General features: G+C 42.3%; 1 protein-coding gene across 1 annotated transcript; it reads left to right on the top strand.

Moving 5' to 3' along the window:
* Positions 1-787: 787 nt before the first annotated feature.
* Positions 788-10,816, top strand: kiaa0930. The gene is made up of 10 exons (XM_083902602.1): positions 788-1,170; positions 4,010-4,158; positions 5,917-6,021; positions 6,126-6,203; positions 6,288-6,389; positions 6,467-6,607; positions 7,135-7,323; positions 8,199-8,358; positions 8,442-8,597; positions 9,049-10,816. The coding sequence occupies exons 1-10, from the start codon at positions 1,023-1,025 to the stop codon at positions 9,087-9,089; spliced, it is 1,269 nt and encodes a 422-aa protein (XP_083758728.1). The 5' UTR covers positions 788-1,022; the 3' UTR covers positions 9,090-10,816.
* The last annotated feature ends 869 nt before the right edge of the window (positions 10,817-11,685 follow it).

Here is an 11,685-nt window from a genome sequence, read left to right as displayed (position 1 = left end):
TTTGAACGACAAAGAAAAAAGAATTCTCTAACACATTACGTCACCTTTTGTCTCCAGACAAAGGGTGCGTTCGTTGACCGACTCCGGCCTCACGGACGGGCGGAGCTTACTTGAATGTTGGCGGAGACATGTACGATGGAGTTTGACTTGTATATATTTTGTATTTCTTCGCTAATTACACTGGTTATTTATCGACAAAGGGACACAAACACACAAGAATATACGGTTGTTGATGCATAAAACAAAAAATAAGCTTAAGAAATAACATTTAAATATAATCATTTTTTTGTTATTTAATCACAATTTTTGTGTAATATAGATATTTCGGCACGTAAACTTACAAAAAGTTTCCAAAACCTTGATTATTTTTTAGTCGTAGTAGTTTTAGTAATCGTAGTAGTTGTAGTATTAGCATGTTTTGTGTAATCCGGGCGGGCGGGGTCTCTCTTGTCTCGTTGAGCAGCAGCGCTTACTGACTGGGGTGAGTTTGATTTGCACACCCGCCAAATAACTGAGGTTTCTGATTCACATAAAACGTTCAATAATTCATAACATTAGCTCTTTAAAGCTAACGTAGCTGTGATTTAAACGTATAAACTATGAAATATGATGTCATGTTTTAGATAAAAGCGGAAGTTAGTGTTAGTTAGCGGTAAATTCAGGTGGTGTGTCTCTTTAAGAGCCTCGTGTTGTTACCGGAAGTGTGAGGGGTGTTTCCAGCTGACCCCCTCCCTCCCTCCTCCTCCTCCTCCTCCTCCTCCTCCTCTAACCACCATAACCACCGACACCTCCCGCTCCAGCAGCCCGACCTGTCAGCTCCGTCCTCCCGGTCACGGCTGTCACACGGGCCGGAACCCCGTGTCCGGAGCTTGGTCGGGGTTTATTTCAGAGGACGGACCAGTTCGAGAGGCTCCTCCTTCCTTCCTTCCTCCCCTTACCCTCTCCTCCTGCTCCTCCCGCTCCCCGCACCGGGGCCGTCTGGAGCGCGGAGCCCGGACTGTCATGAGCCGTGCGGCGCGGAGATGGCGTCCTTCCCCGGTTTGTGTCAGTCGGTCGTGGTCGGCCCCGCGGAGGAGGACGGAGACACGGACGGTTCCCTGCAGCACATGCTGAAGGCCATCGCCGACGAGAGGAACCGACTCAACATCCGCCAGGAGATCAGCGGGCTGGGTGAGCCGAGCCGAGACACCCCCCGGGCCCGGTCCCGGTCCCCGGGTCTCTGTCTGTCCCTGTCCCGGTTGTCTTTGATTTTGTGTGGGGGCCCCAGGACCAAATCCTGAGGCTCCTCACGCGGTCAAAGTGATCGTTTATTGTTGTTTTAAAAACGGTCCTTCTGACACCGAGCCGTGAGCGCCCTCTGCTGCGCTAACCTGTCATTACTCACCGCTAAAGTTTGCTAGTTTTCTCTCTCGAACCAAATCCCATAGAGAAAATCCGCGATTTTAACGTCTTCAAACCACTTCCGCCTTCTTCAGTGAGTTCGTACGTGATTTTTTTGGGGCTAATTCGGCGTTTGAAGTCCGTTGTTCTGATTCACCGCAGTGACGCAAAGTGGCCACACGGGGCAGCAGTGGACCAGCAGCTCCTGTTTTACCTGCGAGCTAAAAATCACTGGTTTTCTCTATGGGGTTTGGTGTGGGGAGAGTGAGCGGGTTTACAAAGTGACACAAAGTTGAGTTTAATTTAGGAACGACTTTGTCTTAAAGGGAAAAATAGTTTTTAAGATGTCGTAGACTGTTGTAGCTATGTTTATTTTTTATTTTATTTTTTATTTAAAATGCCGGAATCCTGCTGTACCTGTTTGGTCATGTGACGTATTAACATAAGCTTATCTAAACTGTCCCTTTAACTGATTACATTCACAAACCTGTGAGTAATCAGGTGATTTCTAACGCTTCACTGATCAATTAACTGTGTTATTGATCCGATCAGTGTTGATTGACAGGTCCATCAGCTTCATTTCCTCTTGTTTTTCACTTTCACACAAGTGTTTGATGAGTTTTTTCCCCCCTTTTTTATTGTAGATTTTAAGTAAAATATTCACTTTAAAGTCGGACGTTAAATGATTAATTTTTAGTGAATGTGTTTTTCCAGGTCACTGCGGCCGTGACTGAACACTTATATAATAACTTTAAAAAACACCGACAGAGTTTGAATGAAGAACATGATTTTGCAGAAACTGTTGCTAAAAATAGACGCAGGCATTATTTTTTAAACATCATGGTCTGAGGAACTGACACACACACACACACACACATGCACATGTTCTACAAAAACAATCCTTTTTGAACTTGTAAATTCACTTTTTGAGAAACCAGTTGTGATTCTGTCGATTCTTAATTTCTAATGCTTCGTTTTAAATTGTATTAAATGGTTCTGAGGCTTCAAAAACGCGGTTCTAAAGCTCACAAACGTGGTTCCAGACTTGAGTTCACAGTTTTACTGCGTGTTTACAAAGTTCTCAAATGTATTCGGTGCTTCTAATGCTCTTTAAAGAGGTTTTAGAATTGTTTTAAGTGGTTCTAAAGAAGGTAAATTAAGTTCTAGAAATTAGCAAGTGGTTCTTATGCTCTTGAATGTGGTTCCAGGCTTAATCCAGCAGTTCTGATGTGTTCTAAATGCTGTTTAAAAAGGCTCTAGAGTGTTTTTATGTTGTGCGTAAGCTAGTTAGCAAAGTTCTAGACATTACCAAGTGGTTCTAATGCTAGTTAGCAAAGTTATAGACATTATGAAGTGGTTCTAATGCTATTTAGCAAAGTTATAGACGTCACTAAGTGGTTCTAATGCTAGTTAGCAAAGTTATAGACATTACTAAGTGGTTCTAATGCTAGTTAGCAAAGTTATAGACATTGCTAAGTGGTTCTAATGCTAGTTAGCAAAGTTCTAGACATTACTAAGTGGTTCTAATGCTAGTTAGCAAAGTTATAGACATTGCTAAGTGGTTCTAATGCTAGTTAGCAAAGTTCTAGACGTTACTATGTGGTTTTAATGATTGTTAGCAAAGTTCTAGACAATACTAAGTGGTTCTAATGTAGTTAGCAAAGTTCTAGACATCACTAAGTGGTTCTAATGCTAGTTAGCAAAATTCTAGACATCACTAAGTGGTTCTAATGATTGTTAGCAAAGTTCTAGACATCACTAAGTGGTTCTAATGCTAGTTAGCAACGTTCTAGACATTACTAAGTGGTTCTAATGGTAGTTAGCAAAGTTATAGACATTATGAAGTTGTTCTAATGCTAGTTAGCAAAGTTCTTGACATTACTAAGTGGTTCTAATGCTAGTTAGCAAAGTTATAGACATTATGAAGTTGTTCTAATGCTAGTTAGCAAAGTTCTAGACATTACTAAGTGGTTCTAATGCTAGTTAGCAAAGTTCTTGACATTACTAAGTGGTTCTAATGCTAGTTAGAAAAGTTATAGACTTAATTGAATCGTTTTAATTTGTGTTAACAAGGTTTTATAATGTATTTAAATGGTTCTTAAAGTGGTGAACATGGTTCTCTAGAAACAAACATGTGATGACTGATTCAAGAGTTTTAAAGTGTTGCTAATTTCCATGTGACCTGAAGAACATCACGGCTAAATGACATGAGACACGGATACAAAGTGTATCATCGGGTCACGTGACATCATCAGCTGTTGTTTACATTTGTTTAGAAAGAAAAAAACAAGAGGAACATCACAAAAAAAACACCTCATAAATTATTCAGACTGTGTTTCAGAAGCTTTTATTTTGAAAACAAAGTCAAATGTTAAAGAAATCGATTCTGTTTGATCTCGTCACCTTCAGGCTCTGCTGCCCTTCACACACACACACACACACACACACACACCTGCCCGGCAACTGTTGCCAGGCGAGCAGGCAGAAGATGACGTGGCGTTAAGTTAAAAACTGAGATTTATCTAAATCGACATATTGACCGTTTTTAACGTTTAATAAAAAAAGGCTAGTTTTTAATCTTAATATTCAAACGTTTTGTTGATGTTTTTTTCTTTTTTTTTTTCTTCAGGCTGTTTCAAAGACGACCGAATCGTCTTCTGGACCTGGATGTTTTCCACGTACTTCATGGAGAAGTGGACGCCGCGTCAGGACGACATGTTGTTCTACGTCCGCAGGAAGTTGTCGTACGTCGGCGAGGACAACTCGGACGGCAAGAAGGTGACGATTAACTTTAATTCACGTAAAAAACAACGTACAACTCTGCGACACTGCGTTATTTTTATCGGATTAATTGCGACAAAAACTCTCTCTTCATAATCATGTTTTCTGCCCTTTGTCTTTATCCTACATCTGTCCGCGGTCGCCACGGTAACTCGCTAATGTCCTGCGTCCAGGTCGACTTAAAAAGCTGCCGTCATCATCATCATCATCATCGTCATCTTCTTCATCGCGTTATTGTTCCAGACAAACAGATCACATCAAAGGGGGATTTCCCATCATGCACCTTCCCTTTTTTTTCCTCGCAGTGTAACCATGGCAACAGTCCCCGTGCTCTTAAACGGCGCGTGAGTGAAATGAAATGTGACACATGGAAACATCGTATCTCCCCGAGGACTCGTCGACCTTTAACTTCTCTCTATAAAGACAAAACACACACACACACACACACACACACACACACACACACACATTCTGCCTCATCTGTCTCAGTGAGGACCTTAACCATCACAGCTATAAGCTCTTAACTTAACCCTAACTCGAGGTCTCCAAAATGTCCCCCGTTTTCAAAGTGTCCTCACTTCTAAGGTGTGAAACTAAAAAAATGTCTTCGCAAACGCATGCGTAAATGAGGACATTCCTTAACTTCTTACCTTTACCATCACAGCTGTAAGCCCTTAACTTAACCCTAACTCAAAGTCACCAAAATATCCCCCGTTTTCAAAGTGTCCTCACTTCTAAGGTGTGAAACAAAAAAATTGTCATCAAAAACGCATGCTTAAATGAGGGCATTCCTTGACCTCTTACCTTTACCATCACACCCATAATCCCTTAACTTAACCCAAACTCAAGGTCTCCAAAATGTCCCCCGTTTTCAAAGTGTCCTCACTTCTAAGGTGTGAAACTAAAAAAATGTCCCCGCAAACGCATGCTTAAATGAGGGCAATCCTTGACCTCTTACCTTTACAATAACAGCTGTAAGCCCTTAACTTAACCCTAACTCCAGGTTTCCAAATTGTCCCCCGTTTTCAGAGTGTCCTCACTTCTAAGGTGTATAACAAAATAAATTGTCCTAGAAAACACATGCTTAAATGACGGCATTCCTTGACCTCTTACCTTTACCATCACAGCTGTAAGCCCTTAACTTAACCCTAACTCAAAGGGTTAGTCACCAAAATGTCCCCCGTGTTCAAACTGTCCTCACTTCTAAGGTGTAAAACAAAAAAAAATTGTCCTCACAAACACACGTATTCTGGTTTGTCTGTCTCAGTGAGGACATTGCTTGACCTCTTACCTTTACCATCACAGCTGTAAGCCCTTAACTTAACCCTAACTCAAAGTCACCAAAATGTCCCCCGTTTTCAAACTGTCCTCACTTCTAAGGTGTAAAACTAAACTAAAATGGTCCTCACAAACATACACACATTCTGCTTCGACCATCTCATTCCTTGACCTCTAACCTTAACCATCACAGCTATAAGCCCTTAACTTAATCCTTACCCGAACGCGAGGTCTCCAAAATGTCCCCCGTTTGCAAAGTGTCCTCACTTCTAAGGTGTGAAACTGAAAAAATTGTCCTCAAAAATGCATGCTCAAATGCTAACAAATGTTCTTGTTGCTCTTACCTTTACCGTCGCAGCTATAAGTCCTTTACTTAATTTAACATTTTAAAATTAGAACTTCAGCGTCGCCTCTCTGTCGCCCCCTACAGCAGCCTCCGTGTCACCGATGTTTTTTACCTGTTTGGTGGTTTTCCAGGTGGAGGTGGAGGTTTACAGGCGCGACTCCAAGAAGCTGCCCGGCCTCGGCGACCCCGACATCGACTGGGAGGAGAGCGTCTACCTGAACCTCATCCTGCAGAAGGTGATTAATAACACTCGACAGAGGACACGCGTCCTCAAATGTCCCCACATGTCCACCACATGTCCACATGTCCACGTCCCCTGAACGCACGTGTCTTCTTGCAGCTGGACTACGTGGTGACGTGCGCCGTCTGCACGCGCTCGGACGCCGGCGACATCCATGTCCACAAGAAGAAGTGTCAGGTAAGACCGCGGCGGTGCGACCGACGTCCTCGCCCTTCGACGCGGCGGCCATCTTTAATCTCTATTTGTGTCCTCGTCTCACAGGAAGTGTTTGCGTCGCCCAGTAAACACGCCATGGACAGCAAAGGGGAGGAGTCAAAGATGAGCTACCCCAACATTTTCTTCATGATCGACAACTTCGAGGAGGTAACGCGGTGACGCGCCCGTGCGTATTTTAACGTTTGAGTTCATATCGTTTATATTTGACGCGGATCGTTCGGCAGGTGTTCAGCGACATGACGGTCGGCGAGGGCGAGATGGTCTGCGTGGAACTCGTGGCGAGCGACAAGAGCAACACCTTCCAGGGCGTCATCTTCCAGGGCTCCATCCGCTACGAGGCGCTGAAGAAGGTCTACGACAACCGGGTGAGATGCGTCAAGTTGGCACGTTAGCGCGTTAGCATGGAAGTACAAACACTGGAACGACTGTATAAGGAAATGATGCTAAAATGCTATAAAAAAAAAAAAAAAAAGAGTAGTTAAGACGGCATTTAAAATTGTAAACGTAAAATTAATTTTCTTTTTCTGCTACTATAAATGTCATGCTAACATGCTAAATACAAGCCTGTTTTATGTTCACACATTATTTTTGTGTTTGTTTTACATATTTAGTGTAAATGGAAGCCATATGCTCGGATTAACGCTAACACGGATGCTAACGCTAATAAATGTTTCTTGAAATGTTTGTCTGTTTTTATGTACAAAAAATATAAATATATGAAAAAAAAATACATTTATATTTTTTAAAAAGCGTTAGCGTTAGCTTCCATGTTAGCATTAATCTGCGCACGTGGCTTCGATGTATCCACCTTTATGCTTAATATGTAAAAAAAAAAAATCAAGTAAAACAATTCTTACTCTCTTCTAAGCGCTAACGGACGCCTGTCTTTCAGGTTAGCGTCGCGGCTAAGATGGCCCAGCGCATGTCGTTCGGCTTCTACAAATACAACAACATGGAGTTTGTGAGGATGAAGGGCCCGCAGGGCAAAGGTCACGCCGAGATGGCCGTCAGCAGGGTCCCCACGGGGGACACGTCCCCCTGCGGCACCGAGGAGGACCAGGTGTCCCCGCTGCACGAGAGGGTGAGCGGGAAACCGACGTTTATTTATTTATTATTAAAGTATTTAAATGATAGTTTAAATACTTTCGAGTAAAGTATCAGTTCTGACGTTGGTGTTCCACAGGGATCTGATCTGGATCCGTTACTTTTTTTTTTGTAATTTAAGTGTTTTTAGCAAAGTTAACGGTTCATTTTAATCAGTTTAAAGTGTACGATAAATTAGCTTGTGCTAATTTAGCTTAAATTAGCTTGTGCTAATTTAGCTTAAATTAGCTTGTGCTAATTCATCTTAAATTAGCTTGTGCTAATTTAGCTTAAATTAGCTTGTGCTAATTTAGCTTAAATTAGCTTGTGCTAATTTAGCTTAAATTAGCTTGTGCTAATTTAGCTTAAATTAGCATGTGCTAATTTAGCTTAAATTACATGAATGAGTGTAAAACGTGAGTGAGCGAGTGAATGTTTATTTTGTCTTTACACGCGAAACAGGAAGTTTGGTTTTGTTATTTTCTACGACTTTAAGATTCTTGAAGTGCGGTTAAAAAAAAAAAAAACAGGATCCTGAAACTCCTCCGAAACAGGAAACAGGAAGTTTCACTTCCTCACGTCAGATTCACTCAACAAACTCGTACGAACGAGGAGGTGAAACCAGGTCACTGGTGCCGTATTGGCGCGTTCCATTTGTCGTCGGAACTCGGATGACAAAACACACGGCTACTTTTAGCGCTAATTGCGCTTTTGTCGGATGTATTTCGTACACATATTATAGTTTAATTTTTATTCGTTAACATTATTCGTTCGCTTTAGTTTGTGTACGCTAAAAATACCACGTAGAGCGCTAACGATACATTTGCAGGTTTTTTTTCCGACTTTGTTGATTTTGTCGTATTTCCCCTCCAGGTGACGTCCTTCAGCACGCCGCCCACCCCGGAGAGGAACCGCCCCTCCTTCTTCTCGCCGTCGCTGCGACGCAAAGCTCCGCGGAACCGAATCGCGGAGATGAAGAAATCGCACTCGGCCAACGACAGCGAGGAGTTTTTCAGGGAGGAGGAAGACGAAGGTATTTAAAAAAAAATTATTATAATAATAACTGCTGTAAAAAAAGTGCCGTGTCGTGATTTGTCGTGTTTTCGTTCGCCTCAGATCTTCACGCGGCCACGAACCTTCGCTCGCGCTCGCTGTCGGGCACCGGCCGCTCGCTCGTCGGCTCGTGGCTCAAACTGAACCGGGCCGAGGATTACTTCCTGCTTTACTCGCACCTGACCTACGTCACGCTGCCGCTGCACCGCATCACCACAGGTAAATAAACATTTTTACGACGCTAGCGAGGAGCTAGCGAGGAGCAGGAAACGAGCGTGACGCGGTCTGAAAACCGCGAAAAACGGCCTACGATGTCTTAAGAACACGTCTTTACAACAGGAAACTGACAGTTTTTAAACCCCACACCAAACCCCGTAGAGAAAACCATCGATTTAAGCTAGTGCGGACACAGGAGCTGCTGGTCCACTGCTGCCTCGTGTGGTCACTTTGTGTCACTGACGTAAATCGGAACGACGGTTTTTTAAAAGCCGAATAAGAGGCAGCAGTGGATCAACAACTCCTGTATCCGCACTAGCTTAAATCGATGATTTTCTCTATGGGCTTTGGTGCAGGGAGAGTGAGCGGGTTTACAAACGTCAGTTTCTCGTTCTAAAAGTTAAATAAATGACTTAAATTAACTATAATTGTGTGTGTGTGTGTGTGTGCGCAGACATCCTGGAGGTGCGGCAGAAGCCCATCCTGATGACATAGCAGGGTGGATTTAGGCTCCGCCCCCTTCCTCGTCCTCAGAGCATCTCTGTACCAAGTGCCTCCTGCATCAGGCCACCGAGACACAGCAGCGCCCCCCGGTGTCCAGACTGAGACCACAACCAAACCACCCGCTTCAGCCCGGAGGGACAAACAAAAACCAGCCATTCAGGAAGTGCCTCCTCCTCCTCCTCCTCTTGCTCCTCCTCCTCCTCCTCCTCTTCAGCTCCTGCTGTGTCGACAAAGGTCGTCTCCGTGGAAACGGGATCACGTGACCTCAGCGCGTGAACGGGGGCGTCGGCCCCCGAACTCTGAGCAGGACGGACGTGAAGAATGTTTTTTGTAAATATTCCGCTGCTTCAGTCGTCGGGACGGAGACGCTTCTGCTTTTTAACCGCCGCCCACTTCACACAAAGCCCCGCCCCCTTCATCCCGTTTTTTTAAATACTCTACACTCGACTCGTCTGGAGTCGATTTTTTTTGTGTGTGTTTTTTTGCGTCGCGTTTAATCGTCGTTCTCTTTGTTAAAAACCAGCCTACCTGGAACATCATACTACCCATGATGCAACATTGTTACCCACAATGCACCTGAGCTTTTTCCACCGTGTTTTTTTTTTTTTCCGGATACACGGACGCGACTCCGATGTCTCGCCGTGAAGGGAAGAAACGACGACCTTGACCTTTAACCTTTTGCTCTTCAGTTTAAAAACAAACAGGAACTGGAAACTGACTTGAAAACAAACAAAAAAAGACGTGAAGAAGGTTTTTTAAAAAAAGGGAAGAAAAAGACTGAAAAACTAAGAAAAGTTCTGACGATGTTTCAAACTTGTCGCGATTTTCCCTCCGTCCGATTCCTGAAACGCCTTAAAGTCACGGAAAAAAAAACCTGTCAGCGATTCTTTTTTTTCCTCGTCTTCATCGTTTAACTGAACTGAACTGAAAAGTCGTGATTTACGACGCTAACATCGAGATTTAAGAACTAATCACGTGTTTTTCTTTATTAACTAAAAACTAACTTAAATTAAAGAAAAGGTCAAAAGAGAGAATTCACGAAAAGTGAAAATAATAAATCAAAAAAAATTACTTAAATATAAATGTATCCAATTACAAACGAGAGGAGTTCATTTTTGGCTAAAATTTTCAAAAACTTTTTTTTTTTTTTAATTTCAATTTTCAAAACATTTTTTTGAAATTCAAAATTTTTTTTGTGGAAAATAAAAATTCCTCTTAAAATGTTTCCAATTCAAGAATATTTTTGAGGGGAAAACATTTTGTCCCTTAATTAAAAAAAAATTTCTGACATTTTTTTTTGAAATTCTCAAAAATAGCAAAATTTTCTTCTTTGACCAAATTTTGTTTTTCAGACTAAAAACGTTTGAAACTAATAAAAATATGAAAAGTTGCTTAAACTCAAACATTGGCGACACTGTTACAGATTGATTATTGATCAGTCGACTGATTGATTTGCAGCCGCGTGTCGATCAAAGCGAACTCAGTGTTTGTTTTCAGTTGAGACGTCGTCTCCTCAGTGTTATTGATTATCGTGTTATTGATTGATTGACTGAATGTATCCACGCTGATCAAAATGACAGTTTGCACTGTAAAAATGCTTCTAGGAGCTTTTTCTCTTTTTGTGTTTTCTCCCGCGTCACTTAAACGCACCACAGCGTTTTGTAAAGTTTCACGTTAACGTCTAAGAAAAATTTAACTCTGTACGTTTTTATTTATTCAAATACATGTGATCATAAAAGTCACGTCTGCTGTTGTCGTTTCACTTGTTTCCATGACGACCTGATCCTCTGGCGCCACCATCAGGACAAAGCTAACACTGCACTGTTTTGATATAGTGATTTTGTTCTAATGTGTGGGGGCGTGGTCACACATTTAAACCACACCCCCAAACATTAGAAAACATAGGATTTACAAAAAAAAAAATTCTCATAGTTGTTGAATTTGAACAGGAAGTCGGCCATTCTCCGACAAACTATCCGAGTGTGACCAAAGTCAGCCATTTTGATTATAGCGTTTTTGTTGCTTATTTTTACGTTGTACGTGTTTGGGGGGGTGTGGTCACACATTTAAACCACGCCCCCATACACAACATTTACTTTAATTCTCTCATAATTGTTGAATTTGCCCAACAGGAAGTCGGCCATTTTGATGGGTGAGATTTTTTTTTCTGATTCACTGCCATTCTCCGACAAACTCCTCCCCCACTGTTTTATTGAAGGGGCGTGTCCAAAGCAAGTTTCGCGACGAAAACTACAAAGTCGGCCTTTTTGATTTTAGTCATTTCTTCTTGTGATGTTAGCTAGCGGCCACGTTCTGGTGTCAATTACGCACCAAAGGGGTTTATTTACGTTTCCATTTCCTGTAATGTTCACAGGTTAGGATTACACAGTTGAGAATACTGTTGGCTAGCACGTTAGCAAGCGCGTTAGCATTCCATAGCCCTGACCTCGCTTTTGACGAGGTATTTACGTTAAAATGTGTGGCTTTTTTGAGCATTTACTCCACCTGAAAAAACATCTACGAGACAACGTTTAAGTCACAGTGCCACCTACTGGACGTATTTTAATGTGCTCGGTCATGAAGACAG

This window comes from Microchirus variegatus, assembly GCF_963457635.1.
Source record: "Microchirus variegatus genome assembly, chromosome: 16".
NCBI classification, from domain to species: domain Eukaryota; kingdom Metazoa; phylum Chordata; class Actinopteri; order Pleuronectiformes; family Soleidae; genus Microchirus; species Microchirus variegatus.
The sequence above is the reverse complement of the archived record's forward strand: the minus strand, read 5'-3'. Positions and strand labels throughout refer to the sequence as shown.